We start from the raw sequence: 21,076 nt of genomic DNA, 5'->3' as shown, positions 1-21,076 counted from the left end.
ACTTGAGTGTTTTTTTCAACCCGTCAATCGTTCGCTGTTGTTTGGCTTCTTTATCGTGTAAATACACATACTATCCACGTGGGTATGATTGATAGCGACACATGACATGCTCATTCATAAAGATAACGCACAAAAATATGTGTCATTAGGGCAAAAAAAGATAGTTATTTTCAGTAAGGCTAGAAGTCATCTAAAATCTAAAGAGTTAAATATTTACAAATGGTAAATATTTCAAGTATAATACTGCTTGTGATCTGTTCAATGCTCCGTAATAATTCAATTTCGAATTTTATAATGGACTTCTATAATGATTAGGGGATTTTTGCCAAGCTGCTATGGAGGTTTGCAGGCTTGTGGGGAAATATTGCAAATTTTACGAAGAAGTTTTCAAAACAGCTATGGAGTTTTGTACGCAGCTATGGAGCGCTCGGTTGTAGCGCAGTATAAATTATACTTAGATTTTTTTTTTGAGAGCCGCATGATTATTAATGAGTTTGGTGTGATTGAGCTTCAGATCAATCAAATTAATGACATGAATAACTTTCTTTTTTGCATAATTTTTTTATTCTGTATGTATCAAACTAGTAAAACTATTCTTTTCACAAAACTTTTCATGACCGAAACACAACTAACATATGTTCTGATCAGAAAAATAAATTATTTATCTGCTTCACCCAACGAACATTTTAAATCTTATCATAGTTTTAACGATGTTGCTAAGATTATTTCATTAAGCCTTCCATTTCATTTGAAAGTTGCGTATCACCTCATAAGACTAAAATAAAACTAACTTAAGACTGAAAGTTAAGTTGTTAAAACCATTTCTAGACTTTTAAAACGTAAGGCGCAAATAAACTATCAAAATTACAACATATTGCTATGGATATGTTCTTGAGATGGCCATGAAGCATTGCATATGAAGTCATAATAATGGTTGAGGGTTATTTGCGAATTTTTGTGTTGTATTTATATTTTTTATGATGATCTCGCTTGCGTATGAGCAGAAATTCATGCCAAGAAAATTTCACTGTTGAAATACATTATCATAATTTGAAAAATATCAAAGCGCCTCAATAATATGCACCTTTTTAGCTTAAAAAAATTATTAAAAAATACAGATTCGTTTTAAACACCCTCAATTTGCACCAAAAGGAGTGTCATAAAAACATGAGGTGTTGGTCATTTTGGAAATTTCCATTTTTTTCTTAATTGTCATGTAAACTATGAATTTGTTTATCAATATATCAACATGGCACATATTGCACACATAAATGAACAATCATATTAAAAAAAATGGATTCAATTGGCTTAAGATCAGAAGGACTTTCCTGATCACAAGTTCAGTTGATTTGTAGTGCAATAAGTGTGGCTAAGATCATTTTAAACCGAACATAGCTTTAGGAAGCGCATGTGCAGATTAATAATTTTTAAGAATCTCCTCGTACAGGCAGAGTCAGAGATATGCAGAATCTGGTAGTAAATATGCGTTAGCATAATCGCGATTTGCTCAGTTTTATCCAATTTTGTTTATGAATAAATTTAGACATATATCGAATAATGTTTGCAGGGGAGAAAACCACCCACTGCAAGCAAAAGGAAAACAAATGTTTGGCTAAAAATTCCAAAATACAATTTGCGCAGAAGTTATAAATACTCGGCTTATTAATGTTTTTCGTTAATAGCGTATCCAAGACTTAATATGCATTTAATAAGAATAATTCATATTGATGCCTTAGTCTCAAATAACAAGTTTTGAAACGTGCTTAAGAATGCATTTACAGGTCGATTAAAGCCACAAATAAAAACTCCAATTTTATTTTAAACAGACAGTCTTATAAGCGTCATAGTCTCAAGTAACAAATCTTTAAACGTGCTTAAGAATACATTTACAGGATGATTAAAGCCAGCCATCAAAACTCCAATTTTAGTTTTAACAGACAGTCTTATAAGCGACTTCAGAACGTTTTAAAGGTTTAACAACTTTAAATACTGTTAAGCATCTTCAAAAGACATGTTAAAATTATGTGACTCAGTACACTCATAGTAAAGAACGCTTTAAGACATGTTTAAGTGCAAAAGGTATGGGAAATGTTTCTTGGGCACCCTTTTCTCATAAGCTTAATGCGTCGCGCAGTCACTGCTACAATGTGCTACAATGAAATTTGGTGTCCATTATTTACCAGCAAAATTCAATCGTAACTGAAAACGAATCAGACATAGTTGACTGCGATCCATATCAACCGGTTAAAGATTCAACGAAATATATGAACAAGTGTATTTTTTTAGGTTTTACCAGGTTTATGCTTTTTTCGCCGAGTAAACATTGGGTACTTTCGATTGAATTAAATTGAAAATGAATTTTAATCACTAATCTTAAAAATCTTTCTTGTAAGATTATATGAAACAAACTTTTCTCTATCCTTATACGCAATTTACGGAAAACGAACAGAAAAATGTCAAACAAACCCATTCCAAATAAACGAAAATTGTATCGATATTATAAAAGGCTGTTAAAAACTTCACAAATTTCGTTGAACATTTATTTCGTTAACCCAAGACATTGCTGTCATATAGCCCTGTCAATGATCTTGTTTTTTTTTTTCAAAATAAAAATTACCGTTAAGTACACGAAGCATTCTTAAAGTGTGTTGCGAGCGTTAGGAATGGAAGCTGGGTGTTATTCACCCAGCCTGCAAAAGGGCGACAGGCTGGATTGCTCGAATTTCCAAGCCATCACAATCCTTGAACACCGCCTACAAGATCCTGTCCCAGATCCTGTTTCCTACAAATTTTGTCGCAAGCTACCAAGCTAGGTTTGTTGGAGGCAAATCCACCACTGATCAAATTTTCAATCTACGGCAGATCCTCCAAAAGTGCCGAGAGCGCCAGATCCCAACGCACCACCTGTTCATCGACTTCAAGGCGGCCTACGACACCATAAACCGGAATGAGCTATGAAACATCATGCAGCAGCACCATTTCCCTAGGAAGTTGATCCGGCTGTTAGAGGCCACCATGAACGGGGTGCAGTGCAAGGTAAGAGTATCGAACTTGACGTCGGAATCGTTCGAATCTCACAGGGGTCTCAGGCAAGGTGACGTACTCTCCTGTCTGCTCTTCAAAATCGCCCTGGAAGGTGTCATTCGAGGCGCGGGGCTAGACAACGACATCCGTGGCACGATCCTCTACCGATCTCTCCAATTTCTTGGCTTCGCAAATGACTTCGACATCATCGGTGGGACAACAGCGAAGGTGTGTGAGGCGTACATCCGACTCAAACGCGAAGCAGCAAGAATTGGATTGAAAATCAATGCGACGAAGACGAAGTACCTGCTTGCCGGTGACTCAGAACATCTGGGAAGCAATGTATTCGTTGACGGCGACAGTCTCGAGGTGGTAAAGGAGTTTTGTTATCTCATTTATTTATTTCATGTATATATAACCGACGGACCATCGTCTCTAATCGGCAACCTTATAATTCAAATTAAGGAGCATATAAATAAACCTCTAGTTATAAGCAAAGATTAAATGTGACGTAGACGCAATTTCTCTTTGAACGTGGAAGTAGACATACTAAAATCGAACAAATCTAACACTTTATTGAACTCGAGGGACATACGTATAATAGGGTGTCCCTGGCTATGGTTGTTGCGGGTACGCGGTACACGGAGATGGAAATTAGATCTAAGAATCCGACAGGGAGCGAACAAATTGATGCTGGCTAGGAATGCCGGGGAATCGATCTCTCCGTTAAGGAGCCGGAATATAAAAAGGCATTGGGCGTTTTTGTGTCGAGAGCAGAGTGGTTCAAGTCCGAGAAGCAGACACCGCTGATGGTAGGAGGGCCGAGCGTGGTGGGATTGCCATGGAAGGAGTCAAACCGCGTACCTGGTGAGTCTCCGTTGAATGGCTTCGAGGCGATTGATGTCACCAACGCCAAGCGGGCACCAGATCGGGCAGCAGTACTCCAGGCACGACCTTACGATGGCACAGAAGATCGACTTGACGCACATGGGATCGGTAAACTCGCTACAGGTTCGCGTAATTAGACCGAGTAGCTGATTTCCCTTCGCAACAACGCTATCAATGTGAGGGCAAAATGACATCTTCTGGTCGAGTAGCACCTCCAGATCACGGATACATGTCGTGCGAACCAAAGCCATGTTGAGCATAGTGTATGTAAACGAGATAGGGTAACGGGCTCTGCTGAATGATATACACTGGCATTTATCAGCACACACTTGGAGCGCGTTTCTGCTGCACCAGCTGTCGAGATTCTCAAGGATCATTTGAAGGCGTACACAGTCACTGTTGTTTCTAACTGGAGCGAATATTTTTACGTCGTCGGCGTACATTAGGTGTTGGCCTGGCGGTAAAACAAAAGATAGGTCATTTATATAGATGAGGAAGAGTAGCGGTCCCAAGTTACTCCCTTGAGGCACTCCGGAGGAGCTGGTGAAGGAGTGAGAGCGATGAGATCCTATGCTTATGTAGTACGAACGACCAGTTAAATATGAACGCAGCCAGGTGATGTGCCAGTCCAGGAAACCGAGTTTTTTTAGCTTCGATAGTAGAATATCATGAGAGATACTATCGAACGCAGCCCTGAAGTCGATATATACTGCATCAACTTGAGTACCACGATCCATGTGGTCGAAGCAGAAACCAACAAATTCAGCAAGATTTGTGGTGGACCTCGGGACGGTCGTTACTTCGGACAACGACATCAGCGGCGAAATCCGAAGACGCATTGTGCAGGGGAATCGTGCATATTATGGGCTTCACCGACAGCTGAGATCCAGAAGACTTCGAACCCGCACGAAATGTGAGATATATCGCACATTGATTCGCCCGGTTTTCCTCTACGGACACGAATCCTGGACCATCCGAACGGAGGATGCAAACGCTCTGGGCGTGTTCGAGCGACGCATCCTCCGGACCATCTTTGACGGTGTGATCGAGAATGAAGCGTGGAGGAGAAGGATGAACCACGAGCTTGCGGCTGTACGGCGAACCGAGCATCTTGACTGTGGCGAAGGCTGGCAGGACAAAATGGCTGGGGCATGTCATGAGAATGCCGAACGCATGCCCCACACAAATGGTGTTCGACAGCGACCAAATTGAAGAAGGTGTTCGACAGCGATTCGAGCCGGTCTCGTAATACAATCTTCAACTCTACTAACTAACAGAGAGAGAGAGAGAGAGAGAGAGAGAGAGAGAGAGAGAGAGAGAGAGAGCACGTCCTCTTCGGTAATACATCTTTGTAATACATGTTTGTTAAAAGTCCGCTAAATACTCACGGCCGGCACAAGCGACACAAATGCAACCATGATGCAGATGATGCATCTTATGCAGCAGCAGATGGCTCATCAGCAGGAGTTGCTAACCACGCTTATGCAGCGCTCCACACCCGGCCCAAGCAGTGAATCACCAGTAGAAACAACGCTGGATTTCATTGCGTGACAAATCAGTGAGTATAAATATGAACCCGAAAAAAACAGAACGTTTACCGCGTGCTACGCACGTTATGAGAAGCTTTTTGAGAAAGATGCTTTGCACATAGAGGATGCAGCTAAGGTTTGGGTGCTTCTAAAAAAGCTAAGTACAAATCAACGCGAGCGTTACATGAACTTTGTGCTACCCAAGCATTACGGAGATTTTTCGTTTGCGGAAACAGTGACCAAACTGAAGCAAGCGTTACAAGTGTCTGAAAATAGTGAAATCTCAATAGGAAGACTTCATGTCGTATGCGTGTAGGGTTAACTGTGCGTGTGAAAATTTTGAATTGAAAGCAATGACGGAAAATCAGCTATAGGTATTAGTATTCGTGCGTGGTCTCAAGAATGAAAACGATTTAGAGTACCGAACGCGGTTTTTAAATACGATTGAAAACACGCAGAAATTTCCCTGGAACAATTATCTACCGAATGTCAAAGCATAATTAATTTGCACGCAGATAGCGCAATGATTGAAGATAGTGCAAATAGGAAAGTAGCCGGCATAAGAATATGGCCGTCAGCAAACTCGATTTTTTTGCCAAAAGCAAATTGCAATCAGCAACGATTTCAAAATGGTAGTCAGCAACGTTTTCAAAATGGTAGTCAGCATCGTTTGCAAAAAGGAGGAGGTCCATCAGGCATCAATCCAAAAACCCCAAAGAGGGGCGGTCCCGTGGTACAGTCGTTAACTCGAACGACTCAATAACACGCCCGTAATGGGTTCAAGCCCGGAATGGACCGTCTCCCCGTAGTTAAGACTACCTATCCGGCTACGTGGTATTGAATAAAGTCTTGAAATCCTGTATAGCCCGGCATGTCCGCGTAAGACGTTTATGCTAAATATAAGAAAACATCAACAAAGATGACGATGATAAGTCTAAAAGGCAGTTTCCAGAAGTTTTCAATGGAGCAGGAATATGTAAAAAAGTTCAGGTGCAATTAAAGCTTCAAGAAGATGTTACCCCTGTTTTTCGAACCAAAAGGCCAGTGGCCTATGCTATAAGAAAAGTAGTCGAAAAAGAATTTGATAGACTTGAGCAAAACGGTGTGATTACCCCTATTCACTATTCAGACTGGGCTGCACCTGTTGTGATTGTGCGGAAATCCAACGGAAAGATACGTATATGCGGTGATTATTCGACAGGTTTAAATCAGGCACTTCAAGCACACGAGCAATATTTTTACAACAATAGACCTTTCTGATGCTTTTGCCCAAGTCCCAGTAGAAGCACAATATAGGCCAATACTGAGCATAAATACACACCGTGGCTTATACTAATACAACCGCCTTCCGCCAGGAATACAGGGTTTACCAGCATAATAAACAACTGTCCACTTGTTTATAACAATAGTCGTTTTGAATACCCTACGGACAAAGAGTGGGTAATTTTTATCATGGTGTGCGTAAAAACCTAGAGTTAAGCCGATGGAAGATTTCCTAGGCTTAAAAAAGGGAGAGGGACCGGGTACCACGGTACTCTCTCACTCCCATATAAAATATACGGTGCGCTCTCTCAATGCTCGCGCATGTTTTTTTTTTTAATTTCATTTCGTTAAGCAACGAATTTCGTAGTTTAGAAAAGTGTAGTGTAGTGTAGTGTAGTTTAGTACGCAGGGCAGTGTAGATTTTGTGTAAGGAGATTATTTTCGTAACGTACGTTTCGTGTACGTTTTGTGGTTCAATTTGTTGTTCCTGCGTGGTACGTGTGTTCCTGTGTTCCTGTGTTCCTGTGTTCCTGTGTTTCTGTGTTCCGGCGTTTTCTTGCAATTCTGTTTTTGCTACGATATGGAGCATAATGAGGAAAGTGTGGGTAACGGTTGCCCTATGATTGACATCATGTCAGGTATAATATTTCCTACTTTCTTTTATTCACAGCACTTATCTTAAATTCTTTTTTTTTTGTTTTACAATTTTCAACAGCCCCAGTTACAGAACCCTATCCACAAACCATGCAGCCCTCCGTAAGTGATATCGTCTCACAGAATCTCACTCCACCGGAAGAAACTCCGAACGAAAAGAAAGCAAGGCTCCAAAGGAAGCGACAGGCGTTGTACAGGGCCAAGAAGCGCCTCCCGGGTGCAGCTCCTACGCTGGCAGCTGTACAGGACGACCAACAGGCTGTACCTTCAACTTGCCCGGGTCATCCTTATCAGCAGCTTCTGCAATCCTGCAACAACAACAACGAAGAAATACGGACGACGAATTGCTCAATGAAATCGCTGGACGATACTCCACCCCACCGGATGAAACACCATCCGAGCAGAAGGCAAGGCTCGGCAGGAAGCGACAAGCGCTGTACAGGGCCAAGAAGCGCCTCGCGGGAGCAGCTCCTACGGTGGCAGCTGTACAGGACGACCAACAGGCTGTACCGTCTACTTCGGCCGGGACATCCTTATCAGGAGCTCCAGCAATCTTGCAACAACAACAACTACGAAGGAATATTGACGATGATTTGCTGAATGAAATCGCTGGACGGTACTCCACCCCACCGGATGAAACACCACCCGAGAAGAAGGCAAGGCTCGCCAGAAAGCGACAGGCACTGTACAATGCCAGGAAGCACCTCGCGGGAGCAGCTCCTACGCTGGCAGCTGTACAGGACGACCAACAGGCTGTACCGTCTACTTCGGCCGGGACATCCTTATCAGGAGCTCCAGCAATCTTGCAACAACAACAACTACGAAGGAATATTGACGATGATTTGCTCAATGAAATCGCTGGACGGTACTCTACCCCACCGGATGAAACACCACCCGAGAAGAAGGCAAGGCTCGCCAGAAAGCGACAGGCACTGTACAATGCCAGGAAGCGCATGGTGCAAACTCCGAATGTCGCAACTGTGGTCAACCGCGCCCCAGCACCAGCATCAGCACCAGTACCAGCACCAGCACCAGCACCAACACCAGCATTGGTAGACCCAACTGCAGCAGTTGCTATCCGAGTGCCAATACATCAGCAGCTACAAACATACGTGCGCCATCTTCGCGACCATGAAGCAGATCAGCAGCGACAATTCATAGCCCGGCGTCGTATGACCGGCCATCTGAGAGTAGCACATGGGAACCATGAGTCGTACAGTTGTCCCTCGCTTCATACGCTTGCACCACGCGTGCCTTGCAATTTCTGTTCCGCTCTCAAGTGGCCTGGAGAGCCGCCCTCTGTGTGCTGCAACAGTGGACAAGTTGTGCTTCCACCGTTTCCTGAACCGCCAGCAGAGTTGCGCCAACTATTTGACGTGCCGCAATTTCTGCTCAACATCCGGCGATACAATAATGCGTTTGCCTTCACCTCTATCGGTGCCTCAATACGAGGAAATGACCCAGTACGCCAGGATCTACGAGTCGGTCACGGTGGAATTTACAACTATCGCATACAAGGTGCGCTTTGCCATCGAATCGGTTCGCTCGCTGTGCTTCCAGGACGTCCACCATGCTACGCACAGCTGTACTTTTATGATTCAAGCTCGGAGGGTCAGTACGACGAAATGCTGAACGCTCGGGCCAAAGCATATGGTAGTGAGCTGAATCGTGAAATATTGGCCATTTTGCAACGTGTTTTTTCGACTCACAATCCGATTGCAGAGATGTTTAAGCATGCGTACGAACGGATGTCTGTTCGAGATGATCTGCGGCTTTGCATCCACTCGCGTATACCAGGCATCGATCAACGGCGTTACAATGCACCGACTGCAGATGAAGTTGGTGGCGTGTTCGTGTGCGATGATACTACCGGAGCCACGGAACATACACGCGATATTGTGCTGCAGCATCGTGCCACAGGATACTTGCAGCCTGTGTTTGATACCAACCAGTTGGCAGATGCACTCCAATACCCGATTCTGTTTCCGCGGGGTGAAACCGGTTGGACTTACGGTATGCCAAAGGTACAGCGCCGAACCAGACAGCAGCAACAACCAAGCAGACCAACAAGTTCGAGCAACGGAGCGGCGCACATAGATGAAAATGATGATGCTGCTGAGGATCCTAATCTTGAGTTGGATGGAGCAGACCGTTCAGCAAATCAAATAACGCCACGCGAATATGCCGCATATCGCATAGCCTGGCGGGAAAACGCTCAAACGCTTATGCATCGTGCCGGACGATTGTTTCAGCAGTACTGTGTAGACCAGTACTGTAAGATCGAGATGCAGCGGTTGAAATATTTGCGAGAGCACCAGGCACAACTTCGCACTGAGGCGTACACGGGCTTTATGGATCTTGCCGGCGCTGAAGGTACCATCGCGGATCTTCATCCCGATTATTTGCCTAATGTGGCTGTGGAAATCCCTGTAGTGCAAGAACCACCTGTTGCACCCCGTCGTTCCATCATCGATCCGCCCTCGAACCTGTCGCGTACGGGCACGCGTGTTATTCTCGGACCATCATTTGTCGGCAGCAATCGATATATGCGAGCGCAATATCAAGATGCAATGGCTATTGTTCGAGCTTTGGGTAAACCGGACCTGTTTATCACCGTCACGTGCAATCCGAAGTGGCCGGAAATCACACAGTGCCTACTTCCACGTCAGCAGGCCCCAGATCGACCCGATGTTATCGTACGTGTCTTTCGGTTAAAGCTGAAAGCCATACTGAATGACCTAACCATGGGAGCTCTCGGGATTGAGGTAGCTCGCATTCACGTGATCGAGTTCCAAAAACGAGGCCTTCCCCATGCACACATACTCGTGATTCTCGCCGAGGAAGACAAACCGCAGACCCCGGCAGACTACGACAAGTTCGTGTCTGCTGAACTTCCTAATCCTGCAACGTCGTCGCAACTGTTTGAGACGGTACAGAGCTGTATGATGCATGGACCGTGTGGGGCTGCCAATCCTGCCGCACCTTGCATGAAGGATGGTACATGCGAAAAAGGGTTCCCAAAGTCATTCTGCGAACAGACGCGCAGCATGGATAATGGCTATCCATAGTACCGTCGTCGTAACAATGGGCGCAGTGTGACGGTGAAAGGAATCGAGCTGGACAACCGGTACGTCGTGCCCTACAACCCATGGTTCACGCATAAGTACAATTGCACATCAACGTTGAGGTGTGTACTTCGGTCAGCAGCGTGAAATATTTGTACAAATACGTGTACAAGGGGCACGACCGTCTGAGCGTTACCCTGGCGGTAGGCAACGATGAAATTCAGCAGCATATCGATGCACGCTACCTTTCACCGACGGACAGCTGCTGGCGAATAATGCGCTTTGAGTTGCAAGCAAAAACGCACACCGTTGTTACACTGCCTATCCATCTGGAAAATCAACAGAACGTGTTTTTCCGGGCAAACGAAACCGTTTCGTGCGTGTTAAACCGTGGTAACCATACCATGTTGACACGATTCTTCCAGCTGGCGGCACATGACAACTTTGCCAGAGCGCTGCTGTACCACGATGTCCCGACGTACTACCGGTACGCGAAACCAACTGCGAACCAGCGACTACCGTTGCAGGAACCGGGAACAAAGCACTGGATCCGTCGCATACGTACCGGGCACAAGACAGTGATCGGCCGAATGGTGTCCTGTAGCATGCAGCTTATGGAACGCTACTGCTTGCGGTTGCTTCTTTGCTACCGCAAGGGTCCAACATCGTACGAGGATCTGCGTACTGTTAACGGTTCGGTGTGCGAAACGTTTCAGCAGGCTGCCATCAACGAAGGGCTGCTTCAGGATGATTCCGAGTGGGATCGTGCTCTAGAAGAAGCGGCCACTTATCGTATGCCCGCCCAGTTGCGCCATTTCTTCGCACTCATCCTTTCGTCTGGGATGCCACAAAACCCGCGCACCCTGTGGGAAAGCTATGCGAGTGAAATGAGTGAAGATTTTCACCACCGCAATCGCGACCGGTACACGACGGAGGAATCCGACCTGAATAAGCTGCTACGTGATGTTGAACACTTCCGGGCGCTGAGTGACATCGATCGCTACCTGCGCGGTACGACGCCATCGAAGGATTTGACCAGTTTCCCAGGAATGCCTCAGCTTTCGGAGTATGAACACGTTCAGGCACACATCATGGACGATGATGATGTGAACGAGTTCATTATCGCTGAACGATCGTATCTGATCACGGATCTCGATGCTACCCTTGCCACCGTACATCAGCTCAACCACGAACAACGCATGGTGTACGAAACGGTCACGGCGGCTATCGATCGTCAATTAGCGACGGCGGCAAGCCAAGCGAACGCTGGTGACCAACGGTTATTCTTCCTGGATGGCCCTGGTGGAACGGGTAAATCTTTTTTGGTAGAAAAGATACTGGCACACGTCCGTCGCTGCGGAGGAATTGCGCTCGCAACTGCAGCAAGCGGCATAGCAGCACTGTTGCTTACAGGAGGGAAAACAGTACACTCCACGTTTAAGTTGCCGCTGGACTTAAACAATCATTCCAACTATAGCATTTCGGTTCAGTCGAAACGGGCCGAAATGCTTCGACAAACAGCACTGATCGTTTGGGATGAGGCGTCGATGAGCAGTCGGTTGCTCTCGAAGCAGTCGATCGGACCCTGGGTCGGATCGGATAACGGGTGTGCAGCTTCCTTTCGGCGGTAAGGTCGTGCTGCTGTCCGGTGACTTTCGTCAAATTTTACCTATCGTACCGAAGGGCACGGATGCACAAATCATCAACGAGTGCATCAAGAAGAGCACATTATGGCCCCTGTTTAGGTCGCTACAATTGGGCGATAACATGCCGGTACGCACGGCACCAAACGCGAACCAGTGAGTTGCGAGATTTTGCCAACCTTCTGCTTCGTATCGGTGAAGGACGGCACGATACGTTTGCAGGACTGGATCCATCGTTGGCAAAAATACCGCACGATATGCTTGTGCCCCATACTGCGAATCCGACAAACGACCTTAACACCCTGATCGACAAAATCTACCCGGACATGCAACGGCACTTCCAACATCCGTCATTCTTTTCGGATCGGGCTATTCTGTCGCCGCTTAACGTGGATGTTGCCAGCGTGAACAACCTGGTCCTAGACCGAATTCCTGGACCGGAACAGGAGTACCGTTCGGTCGATACATTGGTCAACCCGGAGGAACACGAGCATCTGCAACTTCCTTCCGAATACTTGAACACACTCAATGTCAGCGGCATCCCAGTGCATCGCTTGCGGCTGAAACGATTTGCACCAGTACTTTTATTGCGCAATCTTAATTCCGACATGGGATTGTGTAACGGTACGCGTTTGCAAATTGTAGACCTAAAGCGAAACTGTTTACACGCTAAAATTCTGACAGGCACGCGGAGAGGCGAAGACGTCCTGCTTCCACGGATCTTCTATGACAGCAACGATAAGGGTCACCCGTTCCAGATCCGCCGTAAACAGTTTCCGGTGCAAGTGTGCTTTGCGATGACCATCAACAAGTCGCAAGGGCAATCGCTTCACCATTTGGGCCTATATCTGCCGCAAGATGTTTTCGCCCATGGCCAGCTATACGTTGCACTCTCGCGGGTGACATCACGAGCGAACATTGCTGTGCTGATAACGAACCCGAAACGCGCTGACGAGGAAGGTGTCTCCACAAGCAACATTGTCTACCAAGAGGTCGTTGACAGGTGATTCTTCTACTGAACCAGAGTGTGACGTAAGTACTGAAAACAGAAAATTAGACATTACATAAATATTTTGTTTTTTCTCTAATCCATCAATCAATACGAAGATGTTCGTTCATTACCTTTTAACTCACTTTTTACTATTTACGTCTTGGTAGAGATGCTTATTTGCACACCTTTTTGCCCGTTCTACCGATGTGGATAAGGACACGACCGAAACTGAAGCGCCCGTTCCTGACGACTGTAGAGAGAAACCGAAATGGTGTAAAAGTATTCCATCGTTTGTATTCTGTTTTAGTTCATTCATCGATGTTACCTCGAACCACAGTTCCGTTCGCGAGTGGCATGATCAAGATCTTCGGCTTGCCTTGCGTTAGTTGGCCCGTGATCAGGTAGTAACATTCTGCCACCTGTAAGGATAGATGTTTAATAATTGTAAGTTTTTCTTTCAAACAGCTGGTATGCTGTGTTTTTCTATTCATAAATATTACAGACTTCTCTGAACCACTTACGATCCAGTTCGCCGTGCATGTTGGTGCGTTCTATGGTAGCGTTGCTGTTATTGCCGCAAGTGCTGTTACTGGTGCTGGTGCTGCTGTCGTTGCTGCTGCTCCTACAATCTGTAAGTGAAACAAACGCATGAACAATACGACTCTTCTTACTGTACCATGCATGTCGCATCATGCTACCAAGCATCTAACTCGCAGGTTTTATTACTTACAGCAGCTGTACCATTCCCGATGCACTACCCGTGTTTCGCTGTACTTGAATGCCCAGTAGCTACGATCGCCATCCGCTGTAGGTAAAGTATAGCAAAACACACAAACCAATTAGTTTATTATTTCATCTCTCACTCATCTCTACTAATTTTACACGCAGGTCACTACTTACTACTGCCAAACCAATGCCCTTAGCGGTGTTGCCTGTTCGAGTTACTGCTGTTACTGTCCTCAGAGCCGTCAACAAATGCTGTAAGTAAAAAAAAAACTCAGTGAACAAGATAAGAGCTGCTCTGTCCATCCCTCCATCCATCCATCCATCCATACTTACAGCCATCGTTTAACCAATGATCGGGCTCGCTCTGTCTGCCCTGCTGTCTGCTTTGTTCATGATTTTCGTCTTCTGGAAGTAAATTTACTGTTTAATATTGTTTTAAAACAACTATTTCAATCTGATCCTATTCCATTACCCGTTGTACGATGGCTGTCTTCTTCCGGTTCGATCTGCTGCCCACAAGGAATGTGGCTATCATTGCTGTCTGTGTCTGAAATAAGATTAAATAATTAATTTTAATAATACGACTTTCATTCACTCACAATAGGTACCTTCGTTGTCATGGCTGCGGATTCGCTCTGGAGTCACACTTTGCTGCTCCGCAAGTGCTGCAACTGAAAGCAAGTACCAGATTATTTCTGCGCCTACTAGATATGCATAACCGATCTGCTCGATCTGATAGTTGCCGTTGGATGATTTTTGCTCCTGTTCATGTGTTCTGGATCCAGTGCTTTGAATACCAGCATACGGTATGTCATATGAGTCCCACTCATCGTCTGACGGCAAATGAAACGTATCTGCATCATCACTATCTGTTGTAATTCTTTTAGAAGAAGACGAAGCTACCAGAAAGTCATCCGTGTCCCACTCTCCATCTGACATGAAGTCGAGCGTATCTATATCAGCACAAAATGTAATTAAGCACAAATCCAACAGTAAAGGTAAGTAAATATCAATAAACAGATAACAAACGGTTTCAAAAATGTTGCTTTCATTTATTTTTTGTTCTGGCTTTTTCCGCGTACATTCACTGCACTTTCGCTAACCATCAATACATATAACTTTCCACTTACCATTAAGGAGATGTTCCGGCGACCGCGCTACGTACGCTACGACCGCGACGTTGTTCGTCTTTGCCCGGGATATTCCATTATCCTGCCACCTCGCTTCACCGTCACCAATTTATGTAATCCACCAGCGCACACAATCGATCACTTATTTGAAACCAATAATTCGAATGTTATGAACACTCTACACACAGTTCAGATGCACTTAATTTACTACAATTAGCCAAAACTATGATTTTCTTCACAAAATATCACTCCAAATACTATTTACGTCATCACTTGCTCCAAACATGCAAAACAATTATACGCATTTAACAACACATTATTGTGTAAACGCGTCTTACACCTATCTGTCAATTTATTTTTCTTTGTTATTGCCAGAGCTGTCGAACCCCTTCTATTACGAAACCTGCATTCTTTGGATCTTGGTTTCGATTCATATAATGGAACTGGAGATGGGAATAACAACACACTTGAAGGAATTAAATGTAGGCATAGAGTGAATTCTTAAAAATCTCTGTGAATAGTTTTTATCTCTTCTGCGATTTAAATCATTCCAATCGATTTAAAACATTTAGGGTAAATGTACCTATAGTGGTGGTAGTACCAATAGTGGTGCTATTGCTCTAAAATGCGGTTCATACGGCAAATTACAAGTAATTACGTTATTTACGTTAGTGTGAAATGTTCTTTAGCCTTTTACAAAGGTTTTAAAAGTTAAATGGGGCCATTCCGTTATTTAGTGACCGAAAAATCCATTATTTTGTGAAATGTGTCAACATTTTTGCAAAATCCTTAGGATTTCATAACGAAACTCATATTTCTGTTAACGTTCTAAATGATCACATACCCACGCAATTACTAGTTTTTCAACATGACTGTTATGGAATGTTATTGTTTTACTAAAATTATTGGCATTTTGACCATATTTATGCATTATTAAGTGTTTTTTAACATAGTGCCATTATAGGTACACAAAACAGGCATGTTCCTATAGTGGTTATAGTTATAAAATCAATAAATACAGGTAATTTTAGATTTTTCCGAGGAAATTTTTGACATGTCGTACTGTTTTCACTAAAATAAGCAACAGAAATGAGTTTTATGTAGGTAATTTACCAAAAACAGGCCAAAATTCGCTTATCTGCCTGAATGAAAAATTGACTTCAAATCAAGCACACTCTTCCGGGTGTTGGTTGATGACAGGTGTGATGCAGTACTTTAATGAATAGTTTCATCAATCAAATTCATACTTTTTTATGATCAAATTACGCAAGAAACCAATATTATGGCATTAATCGTTGCTATTCACACGAAAACAGCTTCAAAACTAAGTTATATTGATATTATACACTGTTTTGAGGCATCCTTGTTTACCACCACTATAGGAACACAATACGACGACTATAGGAACCATACCACCATTATAGGTACAACGAAGCAATCACAAAAATATGTATTTTTTTCGTAAATGTGATGTGTTTCATGGTAAAAATGGTTGTGATTGCGAAGATAAAAAAAACACACATCACATTTATTAAAACACATCGGTACCTCTACAAATTGCACCACTATTGGTACATTTACCCTATGAGTTGTGTATCTCATCAGTGAGTTCGTTTGTGATTTAATTTTTGCGACGACTTTCAACTCCCTCAGTGTTTTTTAAATCAATCATTAGCTTTTTCACCTAAGTTATTTATTTATTTCATTTTACTTCATTTAGTAATTGTTTTAATTTTTTATTTAGTTATTTTTTTCATCATGTTACTTATTACTATTCAATCATTCTGAATCAATGTAATCATCACAAAATGGAAATGTTCAATTACTCAGGTAATTTTGGAAACTTAAACAGTGAGTGGAATATTTCAAACACAGTGCGGTACTGTGCAATCATATATTGGAATCTTAGGCCGCAAATACACGACGCGCGTTTCCGCGGGCGCGTTCAAACGCGTATAACAGTTCCGCAGAGATATCCAGCTGAGCATCTCTACGTTTCCGCGGTAGCGCGTTCGAATGACATTTCATTTCTATGGCTGGATTGTTATACGCGTTTTCGCGGGCGCGGAAACGCGCGTCGTGTATTTGCGGCCTTACATACATTCAGTGGAAGTTGCAGCCACTCCTGGCAAACTGACAAATAGCAAAATGTTATCATAGCATCATGGGCAAACTGACAAATAGCAATTGTTTACATAAATACCATGCGCTATCAGAAAAAAATCCTATAGGCGTAGTAAAAGGAAGTAATTACTGAATTTTCGAGTGATTTATGAGTGGAATGTGAGATTTCTTAACTATATTTTCGATTACACGTGAAAGAGTTTTTAATTTTCATTGCGATCTTTGCTATCATATAATTTTTAGGTTGGCCTCTGATAAGATTACTTTTCGGTCCTTACTATTTGCAAGTGCAAGTATATTATTAACCAGCTAGGACGTTTTCAGTTTTGTGCAACTATTTTCCTTATAGGATTCGTACCCGCGTTTCTAGTGCGATTTACACTTTTTTAAGTGGATTTCCAGTGTTTTTAGTTTAGTTTGAGTATTAGGTTAATTTCTTTAGGTGCGCATGGTGAAGTATAGTGTAGTGTAGTTTAGAAAAGTGTAGTGTAGTGTAGTTTAGTACGCAGGGCAGTGTAGATTTAGTGCAAGGAAATTATTTTCGTAACGTACGTTTCGTGTACGTTTTGTGGTTCAATTTGTTGTTCCTGCGTGGTACGTGTGTTCCTGTGTTCCTGTGTTCCTGTGTTTCTGTGTTCCGGCGTTTTCTTGAAATTCTGCAATTGATTGCAAATAATTTTTCATCAAACTGGCTACTTATTGTGTGATTTACGTAGCATACTGTATCGTGTTGCGGAAGCTGCCTTTGGAATCTTGCGCTTCCTGGTTATGGGAGTTTATTTTCACAGTATTATCATTAATTTAATCTGACCATTTCTGTGTTTAATTCTTTTTTTTTTACTATTTATTTCCATGCACCAATCTTGCCGTTTTGAGCACTCGTGGACACAAACCAACACACGGTGTGCAAAGGTAAACGCACAATACATACCAATAATAGTACCAACTTAACACTCTACTAAATGCTTTTTTATTATTGTCTCCTCTCTTTTACATGATCTCTATTGAACGTTCTCAACTATTATTTCATGCACGCACTGCAATGACGATTATTGCATTTTGAGCACTTGCGGACTCAAACCATCACACGATGCGCAAAGGTAAAAGCACAATACATACCAGTAATGGTACCAACTTAACACTCTACTAAATGCTTTTTTATTTTATTCTCCTCTCTTTTACATGATCTTCATTGAATGCTTGCAACTATTATATCATGCACGCACTGCAATGACGATTGTTGCATTTTGGAGCACACGCGGACTCAAACCATCACACGGTGCGCAAAGGGTAATCCACATATCCTAACATTAATTGTACTATCTCACATCCAATACATGGTTTCTTTCGGTTTTTCTTTTTTCTACATGCTCCCAAAAAGCGTTTCATGCACTAACTGCAAGGACGATGCAGGCCTGGATCCAGTCAGCTCGAGGAGGGTTTAAGTGGGTAAGGTATCGATCGTACCACATGATTCGAGTGGTTGCGGATGATGAATTCCACACTACGCAGGCATCGGTGTCTTAAGAAGGTTTTCGTCACGGTAAAAAAAACAGTTACTTATTTTCCATAACTTGCATTGAAATTTCTTCTTGCGATAATGTGTACATTTAATTTTTCGTTTCATTTTCCATTCCATTCTTTCAGTTTGAACCGGCTATTCATTAACAATACATCTACCAGAACCTAGAACAAGACGGCAGCAAAATACAAACAATACATGTGTACATCTTCCTTGGCTATCCTTACTGCATTTTCGTTTCATGCAGCGCCTGCAACCAAAACGATCACGTAACCGACGGGACAATCAATTGAACTTCCATGCTGGAAGGTGGAGCTTTACTTCATGCACCTCGTTCCATGCGCACCTGACTTTGACTGAACACTCCACATTTCCAGGCTCTCCAGCAATCTTTCCTTGGAATGCCATGAGGCTTTCAATTTCCACGAGGAACGAGGTGGCATGCACCAGTTGTTTCTGTGCAGCCTGGAGTTTCCGTGCGTAGTCCTGTAACCGGGCCATCTTAAGCTAGTAAACATAAAAAAGGTACGAAATGAAGCTGCGCGATGTACATAACATGCATTACGAATCATTCGCGCAGCTTCATTTCAATTCGCACAACACTTGAACACTTGAACACTTTACAAAATCATAACACCAATCGTCCAGGACTTAAGCTGACGCACGTGCGGCCGCTCGCTGCCGATCCTTGAGCTGTACTGACGATTTCGTGTGGTAGCAAGAATGAGAGCACACAGAGGAACTTTCGGTGCAGCAGTGCAAGCGAGACACCAACATCAGCACAGCGCTGCGAGCAGATCAAACTGAGCGAGCTGGCCGAACGCACACATTTCAATAACACAATTTTCGCCTTCGATTGCACAACGGTCGGATTCGGCACGGTTTCTTGTGGTTGTTGTATAATTAACAATATTAATGTTTAGTTTTATTGAAATTTATGGTTTCTACTGCATATTGCTTGAATACAGGGTTTACCAGTCCAATAAACAACTGTCCACTTGTTTATAACAATAGTCGTTTTGAATAGACACCGCTGTCTACCACTTGCTCACACGTCAGATGGTGTAAGCTACTCTGTCCAATTCAATAGCCAGTTAGAAAAAGAGTCGATTGATGCGGGACAAGACAATCAGCAAAACACTTCAAAGGAAGAAAAAGTCTAAGATCATCCGCATACATTTAACATTAAGATTCCCTTTCTACAGTAGTAACTGTAGGGATTGAGATAGGACAGCGAAATAATAATAATAATAATAATAATAATAATAATAATAATAATAATAATAATAATAATAATAATAATAATAATAATAAAAAGTAATAAAAAAAATTATTCAATAAAAAAGTAGGAGATAAACTAGTATATCAGTTGAATTAGAAGGATTAATATTGATAGGAACTGCAAATAATACTATTCAAAACATAAAATTGAATTACACTTGCAAGAAAATATTAATTGATCAAGTAATTTGCTTGAAAGGGCGAAAGAGCGTCAAGCGCAAGACAGGACGAAACAGGAAAGAAAAGGAATTTGAACAACAGCAAGGGTTGAGCAACAGGTTGAGAAAACAGCAAGGGTCCAAGGTTACTACCCTGTGGCACGACTGAATAACTCACGAATACCCTAGATGTCATGCATTCAACTTTGACGCGATATCGACGATTGGTGAGGTAAGATTCGAACCATTCCACTAAAGGGGTAGAAAATCTAAAACGAGAAAGCTTCGCCAACAGGGTTCAATCCCCAAATAGACCGCGCCGCCATACGAAGGACTGACTATCCTGCTATGGGGGGGAATCAATTAGTCACTGAAAGCCAAGCCCACAAGGCGGCCTACAGGTACAGGCAGGCCTTGACCGACATCGGTTGTAGAGCCAAAGAAGAAGAAGAAGAAGGAAACATACGCTACGTGAAGATACGAGCCAGAGGTCTGGCCAAAACTTCGCTGCATTTGGCAAGAACTGCGGTTGGAATCCCATCAGGTCCAGGGTTGTTGGTTGGTTTGACCTGCACAGAAGCTCAGGAGATGTTTAAGTCACGCACATCAACATCGACAGCTTCGAAGGGCACGTTGTTGAGAGCAGCATCCAATGAGAAACCAGGAGCTTCAGTGGCAAACAAGCTCATGGAACAAGGAGTCTATCGCACCGTAACAAACAATTCCAGAATCCTCTTTTGAATGAATTCAGTTCAAAATGTTGTTTCCACTTGCGTTCGCTAGCTGAATTGGTAAGTAATGCGGTACATACCACAAGCACCTTAGCTTCGATCGTTTGTCTTTCCAATACCCCCAATAGTAAAGGCGGTCGTGAAGCGGGTGGTGTAAATCAAATGGCTGTGTTGTCTCTCAGGGAGCGAAATCGAAAGTTTGTAGCCGAGTTGAGAGCAGATATAACAGTGCGATTTGTAGCATACTAAACACCTGAATTTTGACATTTTATTTTGCAAATATCTACAAAATTAGAACTAGTGATCTTTTTCATGAATACCACCGAAAAAAATATAATTTATGAGCA

The 21,076-nt window shown here is 43.1% G+C and overlaps 3 protein-coding genes across 3 annotated transcripts in view; all 3 read left to right on the top strand.

Moving 5' to 3' along the window:
* The window catches only part of LOC125906728 (uncharacterized), a 363,957-nt gene that overhangs the window by 185,221 nt on the left and 157,660 nt on the right, over positions 1-21,076 (top strand). The gene's annotated exons all lie outside the window — the stretch shown is intronic.
* Positions 7,285-10,426, top strand: LOC120947674 (uncharacterized). Its single transcript, XM_049605008.1, has 5 exons — positions 7,285-7,342; positions 7,482-8,374; positions 8,639-8,876; positions 8,919-9,011; positions 9,081-10,426. Exons 1-5 carry the CDS (start codon positions 7,285-7,287, stop codon positions 10,424-10,426), a joined length of 2,628 nt encoding a protein of 875 aa, XP_049460965.1.
* LOC125906404 (ATP-dependent DNA helicase PIF1-like) lies at positions 12,324-13,073 on the top strand. The gene has a single exon (XM_049605004.1). It carries the CDS (start codon positions 12,324-12,326, stop codon positions 13,071-13,073), a length of 750 nt encoding a protein of 249 aa, XP_049460961.1.

This window comes from Anopheles coluzzii, chromosome X (genome assembly GCF_943734685.1).
Source record: "Anopheles coluzzii chromosome X, AcolN3, whole genome shotgun sequence".
Classification (NCBI taxonomy): Eukaryota; Metazoa; Arthropoda; class Insecta; order Diptera; family Culicidae; genus Anopheles; species Anopheles coluzzii.
The sequence above is the reverse complement of the archived record's forward strand: the minus strand, read 5'-3'. Positions and strand labels throughout refer to the sequence as shown.